General features: G+C 31.5%; 3 protein-coding genes and 1 long non-coding RNA gene across 14 annotated transcripts; 2 read left to right on the top strand and 2 right to left on the bottom strand.

The window, feature by feature from the left end:
• Positions 1-3,032: 3,032 nt before the first annotated feature.
• Positions 3,033-6,584, bottom strand: LOC122518992 (UV excision repair protein RAD23 homolog B). The gene is made up of 6 exons (XM_043638151.1): positions 6,299-6,584; positions 6,139-6,211; positions 5,169-5,325; positions 4,857-5,027; positions 4,391-4,722; positions 3,033-4,269 (listed from the first exon to the last, which is right to left on the bottom strand). Exons 1-6 carry the CDS (start codon positions 6,362-6,364, stop codon positions 3,989-3,991), a joined length of 1,080 nt encoding a protein of 359 aa, XP_043494086.1. The 5' UTR covers positions 6,365-6,584; the 3' UTR covers positions 3,033-3,988.
• A 66-nt stretch (positions 6,585-6,650) lies between these two features.
• Positions 6,651-10,035, top strand: LOC122518991 (zinc finger protein 1 homolog). 2 transcript variants are annotated; one of them, XM_043638150.1, is made up of 6 exons: positions 6,651-7,254; positions 7,347-7,669; positions 7,737-8,022; positions 8,146-8,313; positions 8,373-8,540; positions 8,629-10,035. In XM_043638150.1, exons 1-6 carry the CDS (start codon positions 7,095-7,097, stop codon positions 9,150-9,152), a joined length of 1,629 nt encoding a protein of 542 aa, XP_043494085.1. In that variant the 5' UTR covers positions 6,651-7,094; the 3' UTR covers positions 9,153-10,035. The 2 variants fall into 2 exon arrangements, with proteins under 2 accessions (XP_043494085.1, XP_043494084.1); XM_043638149.1 differs by having other exon boundaries at positions 7,737-8,088.
• Positions 10,036-10,475: 440 nt separating this feature from the next.
• Positions 10,476-11,008, bottom strand: LOC122518993. The gene is made up of 2 exons (XR_006304221.1): positions 10,889-11,008; positions 10,476-10,557 (listed from the first exon to the last, which is right to left on the bottom strand). It is a non-coding gene; the product is annotated as an uncharacterized LOC122518993 (long non-coding RNA).
• Positions 11,009-11,364: 356 nt separating this feature from the next.
• Positions 11,365-21,099, top strand: LOC122518990 (activated Cdc42 kinase-like). 10 transcript variants are annotated; one of them, XM_043638148.1, is made up of 8 exons: positions 11,365-12,023; positions 12,398-12,490; positions 12,568-14,154; positions 14,302-14,547; positions 14,627-14,748; positions 15,367-15,597; positions 19,240-19,859; positions 19,948-21,099. In XM_043638148.1, exons 1-8 carry the CDS (start codon positions 12,020-12,022, stop codon positions 21,029-21,031), a joined length of 3,987 nt encoding a protein of 1,328 aa, XP_043494083.1. In that variant the 5' UTR covers positions 11,365-12,019; the 3' UTR covers positions 21,032-21,099. The 10 variants fall into 10 exon arrangements, with proteins under 10 accessions (XP_043494083.1, XP_043494080.1, XP_043494082.1 ...); XM_043638145.1 differs by having other exon boundaries at positions 14,627-14,763; XM_043638147.1 differs by lacking the exon at positions 15,367-15,597.
• Positions 21,100-21,449: the final 350 nt, after the last annotated feature.

Raw genomic sequence — 21,449 nt, 5'->3', positions numbered from 1 at the left:
ATCGTCGAAAAGATGCATATGTGTTTAGTTAGAGTCAGAAATATTAAAATTTTTGTATTATTAAATTTTGAAGCCTGAATAACGTTCGGTAAAAATACAGTAATTTCTCTTTTCTTGTTTCGTCTTTAAAATTTTTCATTGTGTTCGTATTTTATTAAATTTACAATTTTTCTTTTCTATAAAATGCAGTTTTAAAGTATTTCACAATAATTAATAGATATTATTTCTTTTAGTAACTTATTCTTTTTACTTTTCCTATTTCTTTATATATTTTTATTTATTTTGTTTAAATGTAAAATCACGCGTTTAAGTTTAATTTTAAATTAAAAATAGAGATTTGATAAAAATAAATTCAATTGAAAAGTGCATCTGCGAATTCGACGACTTATATATCAGGCAATTGTATCACTTGATTGTATGATTAATATATTTTTCTTTTTGTTACAGGTGATCATCGTTGGATTTATCATCTACACATTTTGATTTTCTTTTACTTGAGCTCTCATATAATGGCTATTTTTTAAAAAGCATTTTTGAAGGCACACACAAAAACTAAATATGACATTTATATTGATACTTAAAATTCTATAAGAAATATAGCTCTAAATATTTGTGAAAATGTTTCAAAGATTTTGCATATTATTTTTAACAAAAACAAAAAAATAAAATCTAAATTTAATTTAACATGTTAAATACGCGAAAAGGAAATGATTCACTATTTTCTAAAAGTGTTTTACAGTCCATTTATTTCTTTCTTTCTCATTTGCATCGAATAATTAACAATTATTTTAATGCACTATTGAATTCTACTAATTTAATTATTTAAATTTCCATTATAATATATATATACTATCAAAGATTATATCATATATTATCATATACTATCAAAGAATACTATATTCATTGATGGTATTGTACCGTCATCGTGTCAAGTAATTACTCTCGCCCACTGGTGGTATCTTTACTAACTAAGATGATCTTATTTACGGGAAAAGTTGATTTGTGAGCTTCTATGCACTTCTGTATTCTTTGATATAATTAACAATGTTTCATTTTACAAAAAAAAATAATAAAAGTATGATTTAAATTAATAAATAATTTTAAACATGCAAATTTAATATACACGTATAAGAAAAAAGAAATGTAGTATATTTTTTACCTACAAGATGGCTCTAACATAATAAAAACATCCTCACTATCTGACAGTATAATTACAAAAATACGTGGAAGTGTGATTAGTGACGAAATCGGTCTCTATAATATTCGTAATTGTGTTATATTTAAAACGTGAAGTAAATTTACCATTGATTCATTAACATACACACTATCATTTGTCATTAGAATGATAATTAATAAACATTAATTAACTTTTATTTTCAGATGTCTAAATTAACTGAATGGCTTACGTATACTAGTGTACCTTTAGGTGTATGGTTAGCAGTAATTACTGGATATATTAATTTTTCTTATGCTACAGAATGGCAAGAAATATTTTTATTCTTACCTCTTATCGCTTTACTAGTATTCGGCCTGTATGCAACCAGTGTCGTCTTATACAGAACATTTACATTCAATGATTGCAACAAGGAAGCAGCTGAACTCAAAAAAGTAATATACTTTTTCTTTTCTCTGCTACATACACAAGGCTCGATAATACAAGATCGATGTAATAATTTAATAATATATCTTGTATATATTTTCAGGAAATAGAAGAAGCTAAAAAAGATTTACGTAAAAAAAATATTTTGTCATGAACAAAGTGAATATATTTTGATACTCCGTTGTTATTAAGCGTATACTATAAATATATATATTATACACAGTTTTCAATGAACTATCTAAGATTCTTCTATGATTTACATTTTAGCTATTTAAGTGATTCGTTCTAATTCATGTTGTAAATGCTTTTTTTCTGCACAATTTGTGCATCCGTTTTATTTTTTGTTCGATGTGACTATTATACAACCAAGAAAAGATACTTTAACTCATCTAATATGGTTAAAGTAATATTTGTAATTAATTATTTTTTTTTCTAATAAATGAAGATACATTTATTTAGATTTTTTCCTTTTAAGTATTACAAACATATTGAAAACAGTGGAAGAAAACAAAGTTCTGCTGCTTCGAAGTGTCTTTACATCTAAAAAAAAATGAAATCATCCAATAAATTGGATTTAAGTGTTATTTTTTTTTTTATACACTATTTCCTAAATTTATTCGAGATAAGATAATTGCTTTATCTTCTTATTTTTTCGTATGATTTGCTGATGAATGAAAATACAGTATTGTTATACTATTTGTTTGAGAAACAGTCTCCTCAACATTGTTATTATAATAATATATATTTTTAAAGAATTTGCATGTGTGTGTTACACATTTCCACGCACACACGCAAAAATATGTATGTACCAACAAATAAAAGAATCCTTAAATACGCACGTATGCATAGAAGAAGAGAGAAGGATAAAACTGAAAATTCAGAAGTTAATCACGCAAATTATATTTGAACGAGCACAATATTGTTAAGCATTTTGTTATGAAGAGAAAATCTTTTTTAGTTTCTTTCTTTTCCTTTTTTATTTCTTATTATTTCTCCGTAAAAGCTCTCTTTCTCATCGATTAGAGTATTATTTTTAATAGTTGAACAAAAGTCACGTCGTATCTACAATTCCTATATTGTTCTCTCACAAAACTGTATATCTTTGAATTTCTCCAAATTTGTTAAACTCACAATTATCTAGAGATGAAATTAAAATATTTAATATTTTATTTATTTATTTATTTATGAAAAAACAATATTTTTTTAAGAGTTAAATAAAAAGTTTGATGCACATACGTACACATATATATATATTTATATTTATATTTATAAATATGTATATAAATATATATATTTACGTGTTAATTAAAATTTCGTTATAATTCATCAACGCTAGAAACTGTATTATAACTCTTACATATTTTAATGGATTGACTTGTTTAAATTTTGTTTGTTTTTCTTTGAATGTGCAACTATCTCTTTTTTTCTTTCATTTTCGTTTAAAAAATACAAGATATTTTTTGTTTGTTTGTTTGTTTAGTTTATACATATGCGAATGTACATAACATATACAAGATTAATTCCAATGTATATGAAAATGCACCTCTTTCTCTCGCTTTCTCTCTCTCTCTCTCTCTCTCCCTCTCTCTATTGTTTTTACATCAGAAAGTCCATCAAGTGCACGAAGTACATTAATGAACTAGAAATACATATGTATAACCCCTCCATGTATATGCAATTATTTAAATCATGCATAAAAGGGTATTTTGTATTTATTTATTTATTCATTTATTGTTATTTACTGATATCTATAACTATCCTTAGTTTTGAATGTATAAATACAATAAAGTAAACGTATTTTCTATGAACAAACTACAAATATTATTATTATTAATATTATTATTATTATTTTAATATTATTTATTACGTGGACTTTCTAACGTAAAAATAGAATGAAAATTTCTCCAGAGAGTGAAGAAGCAAAAAATTCGTTAACCATAATACGGCTGTTAATATGATCCATAAATATGAATTGTATTTTAATACAAGCTCCAAATAAAATTTTTTTTGTTTTTTATAGCCCGCAAGATTAATTTGTATATGTAGTTTTGAAGGTGAAAATCAATTATTCATCGACATAGCATAACAAATAGAATTTGGATAATCAATTTGTGTTATTTTATAGATTTGTTGCATTTCCAGCTATTTTTGTTATTTTTGTTATTTTTTCTTTTTTTTTTGGATACATTTATGAATATATCACATAAAATTTTTAGCTTGTTGATATACATGTCAATTCTCCTGTATATAATGAATAAAATATCCTAAACATGTACGTATATTTACAAACAAAGCAATCGTAATTACTGTGAAAATAAGTGGTTATGGATGTAATTAACCACCCTTTCTCAGTCCATTGATATTTCAAACTCATACATATGTATAACTTCAATCATCGAGACTTTGAGATAGCAAAAAGTTAGCAGCAAGATTCTCATTTTTTTCACATGCAAAGTAAGCTTGTACAACTAGATGTTCAGGAAATCCTAATGCCGTCAACCTATCAATAGCCTCTCTGTCTTGTGGTGTCAACTGAATCATTTCAAAGCCTGATCGGGTATTAGTAGATCCACCACCACCGCCTGAAAGACCACCTGAAGCAGCTGCTGATGCTACTGCTGCTGCTGACACCGGTGTAACTCGTGCGCCTGTACCACCAGTTGTTTCTACTGCATTAAAAAGATTTGTTTGAGTACCCATTTAATGAAGTTACCATCAATAATACTTGCCAAACTTATAATTTAATTTAATTTAATTTAATTTAATTTAATTTAATTTAAAGAAACAAACCTGGCTCATTCAGTATACGTATAAATGCTTCCTGATTTTGTGAAATGTGCTGTAAAAGGGCAGGATTAGTTTGTCCTATTTGCTGGAGCACAGTATTTAAGAGTTGAGGATTCTGTTGAATAACTTGACGCATCTGTTGAAATTGTGGTTGCATTCGCAAAAATGCCAAAGGATCTTGACCTTGATCTTGAGCTTGTTCTTGCGCTTCAGCAGGATCCTCTAATGGATCTTCAAACAGTTGAGCAGGTATACCTGTCAGAAGATATTCAACGGCCCTATCCGGGTTGTTAAAACTTGCTCTTAAAGCTTGTTCAACTTGTTCTCGTTCATATCTAAGAAAAATAAAATTTACAACAAAATGGAAATGTACTTACCTACATTTATGTCATAAGTAAACATAAATGTAAGTTATTTACATAAATGTAAATGTACACATAGATATAAATTTATTTAATTTTTTACTTACCCCATATCCATAATATTGTTTACCATTGTATTGTATTCTTCACCCATCAGCAAGGCACTCTCGGCTTGTCCTCCAGCGGCCACTGGCTCTGTCACTGTTGATTCTTGCACATTTGTAGGTGGTTGAGAAACGGTTTGAGCAGTAGGGTTTGTACTAGGTGGTGGTGCTGAGCTGTGGCAGAAAAAGAAATATTATTAAATTATCTTAATTATTGCTAAAAACATTTTCTTTCACGGTTAAAACTGTAACATAAATATTTAATAATTATACTTTTGTTTTACATCATTAAATCACATGCTATTGTTTAAATACCTGGTAGTTGTGTCTTCTTTGTTGTCACTTTCAACATTGTGCTCTTCAGTCGCAGTAGAACCACTACCAGCTTTAGGTTTCGTAATCATAAGGACTATAAATTTCTTTTCATCGATACTATATTCTGTCAATGGTTTGTCATCTATTAGTATTTTTCCTAAAACAATGACAAGTAGATTTCAATATTGCATAAATAAATTGCATCATTATATGCAATAATATAGAACACATATACATATATATGTAACGAAATATTATTATTTATATTTCGTCACCTTTACTAATGATTTAAATTGGCTGCTGTCTTACAATTAAGACGTGCAGGCGTATTAGGCTTAGAAAAATTCGGAAACGTTAATAACGGGACAAAAGATATAGAAACGTTTAGGAGTTTGTTAAGCAGAGACAGTTAGAGTTCAAATTGCGAAGACAGTAATAAGCCAATAAAATAAGAGTGAATATTAGCTGTAAATGTTGTTTCTCTTATTTGCAGGTAATGCAACTAATGTACATAGTGTAGTTTTAAGTGTAATTTGTATTTGTACAATGTAAAGCAATGCAGATAATGTAGTTTAGTGTAAATAATATTAATAAAATAATCGAGAGAGACTCTTATTTGCAGAAACTCAAGGCAGTTATATTTCCAAGATATAATCCTTATAAGAACTGTATAGAATATACCTTATATATATATATGTATGCATAGCTGTATGCATATCTATATATATATGTAGATATTAGGAAGATAAATGAATGATATAGCAATCCTTGTAAAAAGATTTTAAACTTAACCTGCAATAACTTATATATTGTACACAAATTAAAGTAATTAAACTAACATTTAACGCTTACATATACGTCAAATATTTTGAAATAATATACATAATGGATTACTACCAATCGTACATGCATAGTTAGAAATATTATAAATTTGAGTCAGAAAATAGTGAGGTTATGGGCTTGAATTTACCAGCATATATTAACTTCTGATGTTCGGTAGGAAAACCTTCTTGAGTCTCGATGTGTTTTTTAAGTTCTCTTACCTGCAAATAAGAGAAAAAGAAATTATTTGTCTAATTAACTAAAACGAAGCTAAGTGAAATTCAATATCATTAGGGATCCTTACTCACCGTTTCGGATGGGTCAATTTCTACCGTAAACGTTTGTTGTTGTAAATTTTTCAGCGTTATAATCATATTGTAGAATTTTCAAAGAAACAATATACCCCACTTTCAATGATTAAGCGATACTTCTTCAATCTCCTTCAATAAGAATAAAACGAACTTTTGGCTGAAATCTTTTTAGTGATGAGTCGGCACTGCTTTAAGCAGCTCAAAGATGCATAATCCGTGGTATAAAGCGAGAGGAATAACGCACCGTTCTATCAATTTATGAGCATTTCCTTTGATTCCAATTCGGATAGAGATAATGCTTAGATGGCAGCACTAATTATTTTATTTTCATTAAATGCCAAAATATATTATTTCAAATTTTGACGTATTGTTAAAGTAAAACAATTTCTTGTTTATTTTTAATAAATAATCTTCTATTTTCATTAATTTAACTAATTTCTAACAATATTAAGAGTGAATTGTTTTTATTTACGATTGCTGTATTAATTAACTTCATAAAAACAATCTTTGTAATAAATAAAAAAAAGAAGTATGTTATTTTAAAAGTCACTTTCCCCGCCAGATGTATTGTCACTTGTTTAACTGGATAAAAGAAAGGGTTACGTTAGAATAGTTGCATAAATTAAATGTTTTGGAGATGCAAGTTTGAGATTATTCTATGTAACGTGAATCTTTGAAACATATTATTCATTTACGTAGATTAAAATAAAGAAAACAATGACAGAGTATATTAAAGCGATATGCAAGAAAGACAAACGTCATTTCTATTAATTTTCAGAGAGGAAAGATAATTATGAATAAAGAATGTCCGAATTGTGGACAAATAACAAATGCGTCAGATTCAAGACTTGTAACAGATAGTTGTGGACATACTAAATGTAGAATGTGTCTTTTGAACGAGGAACAAGGATGTAAATCTTGTCGTAATCTTCCACAAACAATTGGAAGTTTAGGTAATAAATTATTTCTCTTTTTTATATAATAAACAGAATATAAAATCAATTATTCATATTCAATATTTTTCTTATTTTAATCATTTTTACAGTTGAGTTAACGAATGACAATCATGCGGATACAGAAAGTTCAGTAGCCACAGAAGAAATAATTTTACCGTTAAAACTAGTCATTAATAAAAATTCAAAGTGCATTTATGACGATACTTCTGGTAGCGAAAAAGATTTATACTACAAATTGGCAGAGAGCGAGAAAAATTTGATTAGACGTTACATTCCTAAGATAGAACCTTGCAATATAAGTACTGATATGCAAATGCATTTAAACAATGATGACGATTTTATATCTCAACCAACAGTCACTTTTAATGACATTTCAACTTCTGTTGCAACAAGAGTAGATATTAGGAAAATAGTAAGTAAAATTGCATTGATGTTATGTAGACTCTTATAATAAAAATTATTATTTCAATGTAATGTAGGAATCAAAATCGAAGTCGGTTGAGTTGGTTGATAAAGAACCATCAAAGGATAAACACTTAAAATCTTCTAATAGAAGTCATATATCAATAATACCTGGAAGTCCCGAAAAGTATAAATGTAATGTTTGTAATAAAATATTTAAAAACAAAAAAAGTAAATGGTACCATGATGCGTGCGTAACTGGAGTTAAGCCTTATCAATGTACACTTTGTGATAAAAGTTTTGTGAAACGATCTCATTTTGAATATCATGAAAGAATTCACAGTGGATATAAACCATATAAATGTAATATATGTGAAAAGGCATTTCCACAACAAAACAAATTGAATAGACATATGAATTCACATAGTGGTAAATATATACTGCATCTACTTTTTTGTTCTTTTTAATGTAATATAAATATTGTAGGTGAAAAACAATTTGCATGTACCAAATGTGAAAAGAAGTATAGTAAAAGAGAAGATTTTAATAACCATTTGAATGTCCATAACAATTCTATTACATATACTTGCACAATTTGTGAAAAAGCTTTCTACATTTTGACAAATTTAAAACGTCATATGAAAACACATACTGGTGAGTGATGATTATTGTAAAATATATTATTTATCATTAAATCGTAACATTATTTTTAGATGAACGACCATATATATGTGATCAATGCAGTAAGAGTTTCAAAGATAATTCTTTGCTGATACGTCACAAGAGAACTCATCAAAAAGATAGACCTTTCTCGTGTGATCATTGCAATAAAGTTTTCTTATCCAAGAGTGAATTAAGGCGTCATCTTACAGTACATTCAGGTATATTTTTTATAAAAAATTCATCGACGAATAAAAAATAAAAATAAAAATAATAAACTCTCTCTGATATCTCTTGTAATTTTCATAGAGGACAAACCATTTTCCTGCAAATATTGTGAAACAGTCTTCAGAAGGAAAGATAATTTAAAACGTCACATTACGCATCATCATACTGAAACTTCAGCAATTGAAATGAATAAATTATTAAATATTACAGAAAATACAAACAATAAGGGGGTATTAAAATCAAAAAAAGTGAGCACAAAACATAAACCAAAAGAGAAAAAGAAACAAAAATTAATGACTGATGTTATACTAAAACCTCCCAATAAAGTTTTAATCGGTGTTACTAATTTTCACGAACAACCAAACTCTAGATTAGATTCGATGGGTAATATCACACCAGTTATAAGAACAACCACCGAGCTAAGCAATGCTGTACCTGTTATCAACGGTCCTATTTGTATTAGAAAACCTGAAGATAAGACTGAAAATAATAAGAAGACATTTACATATACAGAACCGATACCACTTGCCGAAGCTGTTGTTATAAACAGAAGAATCGAAGAGAAGTTATATCCTCAAAATACGTCTCCCCATAATTATTTTTAGTGATTATTTAAATCATTCTGAGAAACAACAGTACGCCATAGCACCTTCATCAATGCGTGTTAATCCTTGTATGAAAAGTAATTATTCCAATCTGAATGATCTATCCTCCGAATCAACAACAGGGAGTGAAGCTACCTTTACATGCCAAACTACAGAATCGAGTAACATTAATTTGGAAAAAAAGATTCAATTATTAAATTTAAAATGTTTAAAGATAAATCGAACAGATATGACGTTTTAAAGAAACACGAAACGACTACATTTGAAAAAACCAATGAAGTTGTTGATCTTAAAAATTGCAATTTGATTGATACTGAAAAAAAAAACAACAACAAGCAAACTGTGTCTCTACTATTAAAAATACGTATGATGGATCTTCTTAACCCTTTTTTGACCAAAAACATGAATCTTTGTTTTTTATCTATTTAACTTATATTACTAAATTAATATAATTAATATATATAATATTAATATATTAAATAGTATATATTATACATGACACTAAATTTTTAAAAATTTATTGAAAATACTCATTACTTATTCATTAAATGCCTTTCAATGCTGCAAGAGAATTGACTATGCATATGCAAAACCGTACTGTCCAGAAAATATATATTTCTATATAACAAAATAAATGAAAAATAATAAATAATTAATAAATGTTCTCTCTCCAAAGAAAAAAGTAAGTAATAGATGATCGAAATACAATATCGAGTAACAAGTACAATAAACCTATATATTTGTTCATAATCTTATTATCCAAAGTATAAAAGAAAAAGATGCATCTCTCTTACCAAATTGATTACATATTACAGTTATTATGATGATTTACCATGGAATTTGGATTCACCTGTCTATAATAAAGTTACATATGAACATAATTAAAATCGTAACATTAAAATTATTTTAAATATGAATTAAACTTATACACTGATGGTTGTCGTATAGATAAATGATATATGTATATATATATTTAAAAATTGGACAATAAGAAATAAATGAATAAAAAAGAAAGACAAGTAGAAAAAAGAGAAAATATAATTCGTTTAAAATAAAATTGAAAGATTTACAATAACTTTTACGGATCAAAATTTTAACAGAATAACAATTAGCGAAAGAATTGGGAGATAAACTGACAAGAGAATACAATTAATTAATCTTTCATTTTTTAATATTTTTTTCTGTATATTATAGAAATGTATAAGGAAATATATTTATTTTCTAATATATATTGTTTAATAATAATAATATAAAAAAAGAGAGCGCTTTTTAGTTGGGTTTTGGTTTTCTGTTTGTCGAGGTAGTATGCCAAGTTAATCTTTCTTGATAAAATTGAATAACAATTTGTGGACACATAATGTTAGCTTCTTTTGCAGGTACTAAATCTGATTCATCCGTTCCTTTCCTATACAAATATAAAATTTTGCGTATAACATTCACTTTGTTGTCGCAACATTTTACTTATATCTTATATAGAGATGAATATTAAAATACAGAAGTAAAAAGAAAGAAGAAAAGAAAGAAACATGTAATACGAAATTAGCTGACCATTTCATTAAAAACATTAATTCACCACTGGAATCAGTTGCTCCGATAATACTATCTGGTTCCAATTTTCTATTAAATCCATGCAATGGTTTTGTACACTCTATTTGCTTTTTTTGATTCATACTAAAATACAGTAAAAATAAACGATGTTAAACATCTATAAATAATATAATAATTATTAAACGCACCTGTGAACAAAAGTTAAGGACAGTGAGGAAGAAAGTATCACAAAAACAATGCACTGTGGAAGACAATACTTAACTGATAAAGTTACTATTATTAATTAAACAACATTCAGTATCGTTTAATTTAAATCTTATTAAAACTGCATTTAATAACCAAGAACTTTTTTCTAGGACGTTTGGAAGACAACTTTGTTTTCCTGTCATATAGACTCTCCCGCGTGAGTAAAGTACCAAATTCTTAATGAAGTTGGCGCTGCGATTGTTAATCTCTATTGGTCAATGCAACAGCACGTGGATATATCAACCAATGAGATTATAATTAAAAGAGGAAGCTTACGCGAAGGATATCGTGACTTGTCATGCTTGCATGGTGCAAGCCGACTGTAGCCGAGTCTGAACGAAAATAGCCGATGTACAATGCAGCGATGATGGATCTGTCGATCAGTCGCGATGTATGCATTTCATCAGTAATAACAGTTAGGTGCAGTGGTAGTAATTGCACTAGAAACACGACATTGATTAATGCTATGAATCGTGTATGTACGTGTATATAAATTAGTGTTTAGTGCGAAGTATAGAAAGACGTTCTGTCGTTCTGAGGGGAGAGTTAGACAAGCAGACAGACAGGAGGGAGAGAGGGAGGAGAGATAGAAAGAGAAAGATAGAAAGTAAAACTTGCGAGGGATACGCGTCTCGCGCACGAGCTTTTATCGTTCGTTTGATTTCGGTGGATAAAAAAGAACGTGTTTAAAGAAAACAAAAATAAATAAATATAATAAAAATCTAAATCTAAAAGGTTGTATCGGATTAAAGGGGTTATGAAAGGAAAGAAAGATTTAATAAAAGAAGGGGTGAAATAAGTGATAAAAATGTTAGTTGAGAAAGCGAATAAGAAAGGCTGAAGAGAGCAAAGACCGGTCGATTGGTGGTGTGGTGGTGGTGGTGGTGGTCGTCGTCGTGTTGTGTCGCGCGCGCGAGACAAGAAACAAAAGAGAGAAGGAAAGAAGAAAGGAAAGAAGGAAGAAAGAAGGAAGAAAGAAGGAAAAGGAGGAGAGGAAGAGCTTTGTGACTCCCCGAATTAGAGGACGGCCCTCGACGCCGTTGGCAAAGCGCGTATCTTCCTTGCAGCGAAGAATGGGTGAGTACGCGGTACGAAGTCTCCATTGATTATAAATAAAATCTTTCTATTTAAGGCCGTGGGGCGTGTCTTTCTTGGAAATATGAGTTCAGAAAGAAAATAGACTTTCTAAAGAAATTCTAGGATTCTACTCCTTTTTCAGATATTCAGATGCACTTGTCCAATACATTTTCAAAGTTTTCTTTTCACTCTTCTATTTTCTTTCTCATAGGTTTATTTCTTTTTTTTTAATCTTCTATATATGTGTGTGTGTGTGTGTGTGTATAGTATATTAATAAACAATATTGTAAATAATGTTATTATACAGTGTCAAGTATTTTAAATTTTCTCATAATGTAGAATTATTTAACTAAGAATGTTATTGTAATAAATAGATGCACAAGGAGGAATGTCGCGCAACGTCGGTCCTGGACTTTATGAATTTCTTATGGAGGCTGAATTGCAACAGTATTATCCTGGTATACGGGGTACGTTTATCCAGATTTTGTTGATCTTTTATCTAAATTTAAGTACATTTTATATTAATCTGTTTTTTATCATTTAGGGGACCTAAAAGTTCAAACGACAGCGCAATTAAAATATGTAACAGAAGAAGATTTAAACGCTATAGGAATGAGTAAGCCTGAAATGAGACGCTTAAAAAAATATTTTCAAAAACACTTTCCACAAAATTATCTTTCCAAATTTAAGAAGATGTTATTACCAAAGCGCGAAGAACAAACACCAAGCGCTCTCGGTATGTTACCAGAAGAAAGACAAGATAGGCCTCCTGTACGTGTTCCTAACAAACATATGATTCCTGCTGATGCGATAATAGTGAATAAGGAATTGGGAACTGGAGAATTTGGAGTTGTGCAACAAGGTGTATGGACAAACGATGGTGAAAGAATACAAGTTGCAATAAAATGTTTATCAAGAGAAAGAATGCAGAATAATCCTATTGAATTTTTAAAAGAAGCTGCCATTATGCATTCTATCGATCATGAACACATAGTTAGACTATACGGTGTAGTTTTGGATACAAATTCATTGATGCTCGTAACAGAACTAGCCCCTTTGCGTTCCCTATTGGAATGTTTAAAAGAACCAAGTTTAAGAGCAAGTTTTCCTGTTCTGTCGTTGTGTGACTTTGCTGTCCAAATAGCCGATGGGATGCAATATTTGGAAGCTAAGAGACTAATACATCGAGATTTAGCAGCTAGGAATATTCTTGTGTTTTCTAAAAACAAAGTCAAGATATCAGATTTTGGATTATCTCGAGCACTTGGCGTTGGTAAAGATTATTACCAAACAAATTTCAATGTTAATTTAAAATTACCAATTGCGTGGTGTGCTCCCGAATGCATATCCTATTTGAAATTTACATCAGCTAGCGATGTATGGGCATACGGTGTAACACTTTGGGAAATGTTTAGTTATGGTTTCCAACCATGGGCTGCATTGACAGGTCATCAAATTTTGGAAGCTATTGATGAACCTAATTTTCAAAGACTCGAACAACCAGAATGTTGTCCAAAAGATTATTTTTCCTTGATGCAGCAATGCTGGCAACATGAACCATCCAAACGGCCAAAGTTTTCTGAATTAATTAATTTATTGCCAGATTTAAAACCAGAACAAGTTCAAGCTGTACAGGATAGTACAGAAACAGGACAATTAGTTTATAGACAAGGTGATATAATAACTGTGTTGGATAAAGGAAGTAGCAATACCATGTGGAAGGGTGTTTTAAATAATGGAAAAACAGGAATATTTAATCCTGCACACACAATAGCTTATCTCGGTTCGAATTTACCGAGTAACAAGCCAGGAGAATTTACAAGAGGCGATGGGAAAAATGCATTTTCATCTCAACGAAGAAAAATTCGTACAGATATGATATCTTCCCCTCAAGGCGATTTAAAACATACTGGTCACGTTGGACTGGATGGCGCATATTTTGGTGATATCAGTTTTCTCGGTGGAAAGTACCCACATTTACCGCGTCAAGTGGTAACACCATATAAACCCCAAGAAGATGTTACAGATAATTCTAGTCAAATTTTAAATCAAGATGTAAGAAGCTTAGAAATAGACAGAGAAACTTTGAGGGATAGCAGAGCCTTGCAACAAGAACAGCAAAGTAAACATGGTAGTTTTTATATGTTCTTTTTTTTCTTTTCTATTTTATTATTTCTTTTTTATATTATTATATCTGCTTATTAAAGAACAAATAATTTTTATTTTTTATATAAGGAATATTAATATTACTTTTTTATTTTTCTTATACTTTTTATAGACAATTTATGGTCAGACGTTAATTCCGAAATTTGCCAAATGGGAAGTATTTCCAATGCAAGCAAACAATCTACTGTTGTATCATCCAATACGATTGGCAATATTGAAAGCCTTGGTGCCGATCACGAATATCATGAGATCAGTGACGAAGAAAATCAAGATAGTCCATTAAGATTTGACAAAACGCTTAATTTTGATTTTGGTCCAAGTCTTTTAGCTGAGATGGATCAAATGTTTAGGTCTCTAGGTAAATAAAATGTACATTTTGAATGTTGAATATTTCCTTAACGATTTTTAACACATATATTGTGATATCATCATAAAAGGTTCTTCAGCTCCTCCACCACCACCTGGACATCCTTTGCCTACCGAACATGAATCGAGTAATGCAAGAAATGAACTTCGAGAAATACAAGCTAAACAATGCAGCAAGAAGAAACAAGCGACCGTGAGTCCAATAAATGTACAGTAATCTTTTATTATTTACAATCATACGTTTGTTTGTACTTTGTACATTAGTGATCATTAATATTTGATTATTTATTATTTGCTGCTCTTTTTATATATCTATATATATCTATATATATACATATTAGTTTGTATAAATGTTTATATATATATATTTAGAATTACTTTTTAATTTGATAATATTTTTACTTGTACATTTATTATCATTTATATTTATCCACATTTATATTTATGTCTGTATTTAGGTTTATACATATTTGTATTATTTATATCTTACCTGTATTGTGAGAACACATTAGTTAAGGAATAAAACTTAATAAACTTAACTATAGAAGAAGAAGTCAAGGAAAGGTTTGACGTAAAGAAAGAAAAAAGGAAAAAGGAAAGAAAAGAAAAGAAGGAAAAGAGTAACATTTGTTCGAATGTGTATCAAAAACTGATATTAATATCTTTCGCGGATATTAACGTGTTTAATATCAATATCGTACAGTTATAGTGCAGTCTTCTAAAGAATTGAGATCTAAAATCTAAAGATCAAAAAGATATCAAGCTAGTAGAGTTGACTGATGGAATCAGTAAACGTTTATCTTATATTTAGGTGAAGCCTATCTCTGCAGCCGATCAGAAAACACTCTACTCGGCCATTGCTATGGCACAGGAATTGACAGCACGTTCCATGACAGATCTTGAACATCCACCGGAGTCTCCCCGAACACCCGCCAGTCCTTCAAGACGCAGAAAATTCTCTTTTAAGTTGCCACATCAACACAGTCCCAAACCAGACAGACGACACTTTTCAGAAGAAGCTGCCAGAATACCTGACATGCAGGTACATTGAAACAATTTTTGTTTGGTTACTGGTTACCTCTATACTACTCGTATTATGAGAAAAATTTACACACAACATTTAAAAAAAGAAACAATAAGATTTCATTCTAAACGAAGGAAAAGAGGAATTTATTCTAATCACTTTGTTATATTCTATTCCTTCGTTTCGTTTTAAACAAAACAACACAGTTTTACATACCAATTTCACATCACCACCACCAACAAGTCCATCGGATTAACGAATATCGAAAAGAAATATCGATTGTCACGTTTTAACATTCTATTTTTCAATTTTACATTTCACTATTCTCTCGATTGTTAAAAAACTGTTATGGAACAGAGTTAATTCCTGCTGTCACTTTTGCTCAAAAAGTAGGTATGCATTACTAATCTTTTAGCTAGGAACATTTTTAATTAAACTATAAGTAATATATATATACTTATATATATTTAACTTTTTCTCAACGAAACTAATACTACTTCATTTCTCCTCTCCCCCCTGTCCTTTCTAACTTATCGTTTAATTTGTCACATTTTACATTTGTTTCTTTCTTATCGCTTATTATTATTTATTTAATTAACTATTTATTTATTTATTTATTGCATTGCCGATTTAAAAAATCCTTTATTTGTTTGTTTCTTTTTGTTCTCTTTAATTTTCCATATTACATCTTTCGAATCTTCGTATAAATATGATTTTTCATGTGAAATTACGCTTGTCTCGTAACATTGTTCTAATTCTGCATGATTCTATCTAATCTCTTGTTGTATCTAACGAACTAACATAATCTTATGCATGCGACAATATAAAGTGGCTATGTTCGAGTCTACAATCACTATCTTCTACGGTATCTAGTATAGAATCTCTTGGTGCTCCATCAACTTTAAAACTGCCTTTGTGGGATAAAGCCTCGGCAGAGTTTTGCTTTGCTAAATCCCGTGAACTTCTAACGAAACCAAGTGCCTGGACCTCTTACATGGATATTGAATTTGATGCCCATATATTGGACAATGCAGCAACTAAACAGAATCTCGTAAAATCCAGCGAATTCCTCGAACATGGAAACAGGAAAAGTGGTTACAATTGCGAAAATGCAATCGACATTAATCCTAATCATAATCTTAAGCAACACAACGGCACGGTATCCTTCAAAATGGAAAATCCTAATCTCGATTTCCCACGAGAACCTAAACGGATATCAACCAGTTACGTTGATCGCTATTTCGAACAACCGAAATATTTTGACGAGGACAATGCTCTGAGTTGTTCCGTCGACAAAGCTTTGCGTTTCACCGATGAGAAATCTGATAAATTTGATAAAATGAATAACTTGGAACATTCCGTTAGATCTTCTTCTTATGTTAGCAATATCCAAGAACAAACTTCTATGATAAGTAACAGATCCGGTCAACAGTTATATCAAAATAACAAAGTTGATAATTGCGAACAAAATTTGCAAGATAAGACAAATTCGACGAATTTCGAAGTGGCTCGAGAAGAAACGCCAAATTACGACTTGTTGAAGGAGAAAACGGCGAATCTTGATTCTTCTCGCAGTAAACCAGTTAAGTTTGAATCTCAAAGAGAAAAGATAAGTAATCTTGATGTTGGCACGAGACCGAAATTGTCGAGTTCTTTTAGTGATTCTTCCAAAGTTAATATAACAGAATTTACGAAGAAGATTGACATAGCGAAAGCAAGAGCTGCTAAAGTTACTTTTGTACCCAGATCGAATCATTCTGGTCAAGAAACTAAGAGCATCGTTTATGGTTCATCAGATAGTATAAAAACAAATGTACAAACTGGTACGTCAGATAATAGTTCGACTGCGAGAGGAAACGTGGAAACTGTAAGAATAAATATTCAAAGCTTTCGTAAAATCGAACAAAATCAAAATGGTTTCGATTCGTTCCCGTTCGTAATATCGAATAATCCGTTGTTTATCGCCGAGTCAGAGAAAAAGGAATCGCCGATATACAGCAGTTCGGAAAGTTTGCGCGTTAATTTTCAACGCCTTAGACGAAAGTCCGATGCCGAGGCAAATAGTCAAGTTGAATTGAGTAGCAAAATACTTGCGGAAAAATATCAACGAGAGGTATCGGGCTTGGAGAGCGTTAAAAGTTATCTTGACTCGAAGAAGGGTCAAGGATTGAGCTTAGGATTGGGAAAGTTGACGCAAAATATGATGCAACTTGGAAAGAATATCAGTCAAAATTCGATGTCTAATAAAGGGATGTTACCAAATATGAGAAAGTTAGATTTGCCTAGTCAATCTCAAGTACCTTTTCGTAACTTGAACATTCCACTTCAGAAACCAAAGCACTTGGATTTGAACATACCGTTGCAAAGTCAACAACAATCGAGTGCTGTTAAATTGAATATAACGCAGAAAAATAATCCACCGACGAGTCCTAGTATACATCAACATATATTGGAACCACCAAAATTGTATCAAAACGAAACAACTAGGAAGGAATTACCAAAGTCTGAATTATTAGTAGAAAAATTGACAAGCAATACAAATGTTTATCGACACAGGACTTCATCTCTATCCGAGAATCGAAAACCACCTATAAAGAACGTACGCAGGTCGTTCCATCCTCGGAACGATTCTAGCGAGGATTCTGACTCGGTTTCTCATTCAGAGACAGATATAAGAAGTCGTTTGCGTTACAAGCGTCGTAGCAAAAAAGTCCCTCACAGTTTGAGGCTGAACTTTAAGAACAAAGGACAATTTCTTCATCCAGATTCGGCTAGAGGATTTTCCTCGGTGGAATTGTGTGGGAAATCACCGCCACCTTCTACGAGTTTCCTCAATTCCTTATCCCCGCCCTTCTCTTCTAGAAACAACTTGCTTTCCTGGCCTGAAAGTGCACCGAGTTCTAGCTTAACTTTTACGAGTAATTCCGATTTAGATTCGGACACCAGTTCAGAGTATCCCGAATTTACCAACGACATATTAACCTTCCCTCCTTCTCCAGCTCCTTAAACAACGAAGGAGCACGAAAAATCGAGTCGCACGGTGGACAACAAAAAAATGCATAAAACTTAATCCGGGAAAAAGGAATCATGAAACATATACATATACTTATGCGTAGCGTCGTACATAGCATGCTTGCATGTTCTTCTTTTTTATCTCGATCTTTGAACAGTATTAACCGGCTTTATCGATGAGACTTTATACCATTTTTACCTTATGAAACTTAGGTATAACGCGCGTTATAACCATTATCTAAGAACGATGGTTACGATAATAATACATATACACACATATACACACTCGATATTGCACGAAAACCAATCCTTCTTTGTGTCTTTGTGCATTGTGTCGCACGTACCTTAATCCAATGCAGCAGTTGCATTCGTTATGCTGCACAAAGTATCTTATCATATTATTCGTTTACACGCACACAAGCACACACGAACGGTTCGTTCAAGGAGTCCAATAAATAGCACGATTCGTTGAAAATAGATAAATATCATTTATAATTCTTTATCATCATTATCTTCTTATTATAGTTCATCATATTCTTCTTCTTCTTCTTCTTCTTCTATCATAGTTACCCTCATTTATGATTTTTGTTTTTAATTTTCGTTTTTCTTCTCTCCCCCGAATCTATCCCCATCCCGCGACTTGTTTAGGCGACATTGTCGGAGGAAGCCAAGGAGGTGTACAACAGCTTGGTCGAAACACCAGCGATCGAAAGTGCACAAGACACGAATCCTCTTCGTATGTTGCGTTCGGGATTGCCTGTAGTGAGACCAAGAGTTCGTGGTAACAAGCACGCCACCCTTGGCCACAGTATTTCCCATTCTGAGGATACTACTTCGGAACATGCGTTTCAATTTATGGATATGCATCATGGGGGAGCTAAAACATTGCCAAAAATTCGAGCACCGCCACCTCCTCATCTACCACCTCCCTTACCTCAAACGCGAAGCTTGGAGAGACATCATTCGGCTTTGGAGATCGAGAATAATCAAAATCAAAATAACGTCGATGAAAATCCAATACCATTGCCGCCTCGCGATCGCTCGAAAACGTTACAACCGAAATCGAGCTTGCCGAGACATCAAAGGAAACATCCTTTGATCATACCAGGTGGAGGAGTGACGAGGACACTCGCTAAAATGGCTGTTACTACGCCACCTGCTTTGGAGGATCAAGTCGACGGTCATTTTCTTCTCCAATACGCGAATACACCGACCACCAGTTCTTCCACGTTGCAAGAGAGTTATTCACCCGAAGTTTCGACCAATAGGTAAAGGGCAAATCATTTACTTTACAAGTAATAAATACAAAGTTTTCATTGAGTTCCTTATTTTACGTCTATCTTATTTATTTTTTAGTCCGGAAGAATTCGAACAACGTATCGAATCTGAACTTGCCGCTCTGGATTCTTTACCAATGGACGAAAGCAAAATGCATCGTTGCAGCGTTATTTCGGAAGACCTACTCGAATTTTCTGACAATCTGATAGACGCCGATGATACAGGATCGTGTCCTGAAACTGTATCGGAAGAAACTAACGATTCCGCAGATGTTCGCATTCGAAGAAAGATTAGTATCGAGTCGAAAAATTCTCAAAAAAGTATTGCTTCGAAATCGCTCGACGAAGAGACCGAGAGTGGTAGCGGTTTGCCTAATAGAAATTCTATTACGTCTAGTTCGAGCAGATCGGAAGATTCTTCGAGTCTATCTAATAAGAACGAATCTCCAAATATAACTTTAATATCGAGGTCACAGGCTATGAGTAATAGACGAGTAGGAGGAGGAGGGGGAGTATCATCGAGTTTTCAAGAAAAACCTTTCAACTGTACCCTTCAGATAGAACTACCTTTTCCAGAGGAATCCAGTGCGACCACCATCACTACCACCGCTACCACCACCACCACAACAACCATCAGTACGACGACACAGTACAACGTAAATATAGGTAAATCATCTGGAGGATCTGAGAATACAAATCGCAAGGATCATTCGAGTTGTTGTAATAACGACAACTACCTGACGACCAATACGAAATCGTACGATCGTGAAGAATCGGATAAATTGGTAGTTACGCGTACTACCAGCGACCTGTCCCGACAATCCGATCACGTTTCCTGCGAGGATCTTTTAGAATTTGCTTGCGACGGTCCTAACGCACGTAGAACTCGTGGTCCAAGTAACGGGGAACAATCGGACGAAGTGAGAATAATGTTAAAGGTATTGCATGATCAATCGACACCCGAGTCCTGTATAGCGGCGTTAAATGTCACCGGTTGGGACGTATTGACAGCGATTAAACTCGAACGTCTTCAAGGATTATTGAAAAAGGAAAATAATTTTGTTGGCCTCGAGGATTGCAAATTGATGCTCAGCCAATGCGGTGGTGACGTTGTTAAAGCTGCCGCTTTATTACGAAATACCGATGACACTGCTGCGGTTTAGGTTTATTTAAAAGTTTTTGTCTTTTTTTTTTTCTTTTTTTTTTTTTTTTTCCTACAAATAATCGATAGCGCGAGATTTTTATTTATTTCGTTTTAAGACTTTTATTTCTTTTATATATATATATATATATATATATAAAAAGTGACACGAAACTAGTATTTTAAAATGGACACGCTTCGTCAAATATTTATCGGCGCGATTATTAAGAATTTTGAAATAATTCGTTGTAAAACTTGTTTCAAAGTTTAATCGTCTATTTTTTCAAAATCTCAAGTCACTTATGTAATGTATCCTATTGTTACATATATGCATATATATATATATTTTTTTTTTTGGTCTTTTCTTCTTCTATTTGTTTAATAATTATTCGCAAAGTAAAATTAGTAATTTTTGTTCTACATTGATACGATGTGATATA

This window comes from Polistes fuscatus, unplaced genomic scaffold (assembly GCF_010416935.1).
Source record: "Polistes fuscatus isolate 324 unplaced genomic scaffold, CU_Pfus_HIC Scaffold27, whole genome shotgun sequence".
NCBI lineage: Eukaryota > Metazoa > Arthropoda > Insecta > Hymenoptera > Vespidae > Polistes > Polistes fuscatus.
This window is presented reverse-complemented; position numbering and strand designations above follow the sequence as displayed.

Bases quoted from the DNA above. Each gene is read 5' to 3' on its own strand.
- LOC122518990 (XM_043638138.1), top strand. The intron at 14,155-14,301 runs GTAGTTTTTATA...TACTTTTTATAG, and splicing joins AGAACAGCAAAGTAAACATG to ACAATTTATGGTCAGACGTT. The intron at 15,598-16,408 runs GTACATTGAAAC...GACAATATAAAG, and splicing joins CCAGAATACCTGACATGCAG to TGGCTATGTTCGAGTCTACA.
- LOC122518991 (XM_043638149.1), top strand. From the start codon at position 7,095: ATGAATAAAGAATGTCCGAATTGTGGACAAATAACAAATGCGTCAGAT. The intron at 7,670-7,736 runs GTAAGTAAAATT...AATGTAATGTAG, and splicing joins GAGTAGATATTAGGAAAATA to GAATCAAAATCGAAGTCGGT. The intron at 8,314-8,372 runs GTGAGTGATGAT...CATTATTTTTAG, and splicing joins TCATATGAAAACACATACTG to ATGAACGACCATATATATGT.
- LOC122518992 (XM_043638151.1), bottom strand. From the start codon at position 6,364: ATGATTATAACGCTGAAAAATTTACAACAACAAACGTTTACGGTAGAA. The intron at 5,028-5,168 runs GTATTTAAACAA...TTTCTGCCACAG, and splicing joins AAAGAAGACACAACTACCAG to CTCAGCACCACCACCTAGTA. The intron at 4,270-4,390 runs GTTTGTTTCTTT...TTTTTAATGCAG, and splicing joins ACGTATACTGAATGAGCCAG to TAGAAACAACTGGTGGTACA.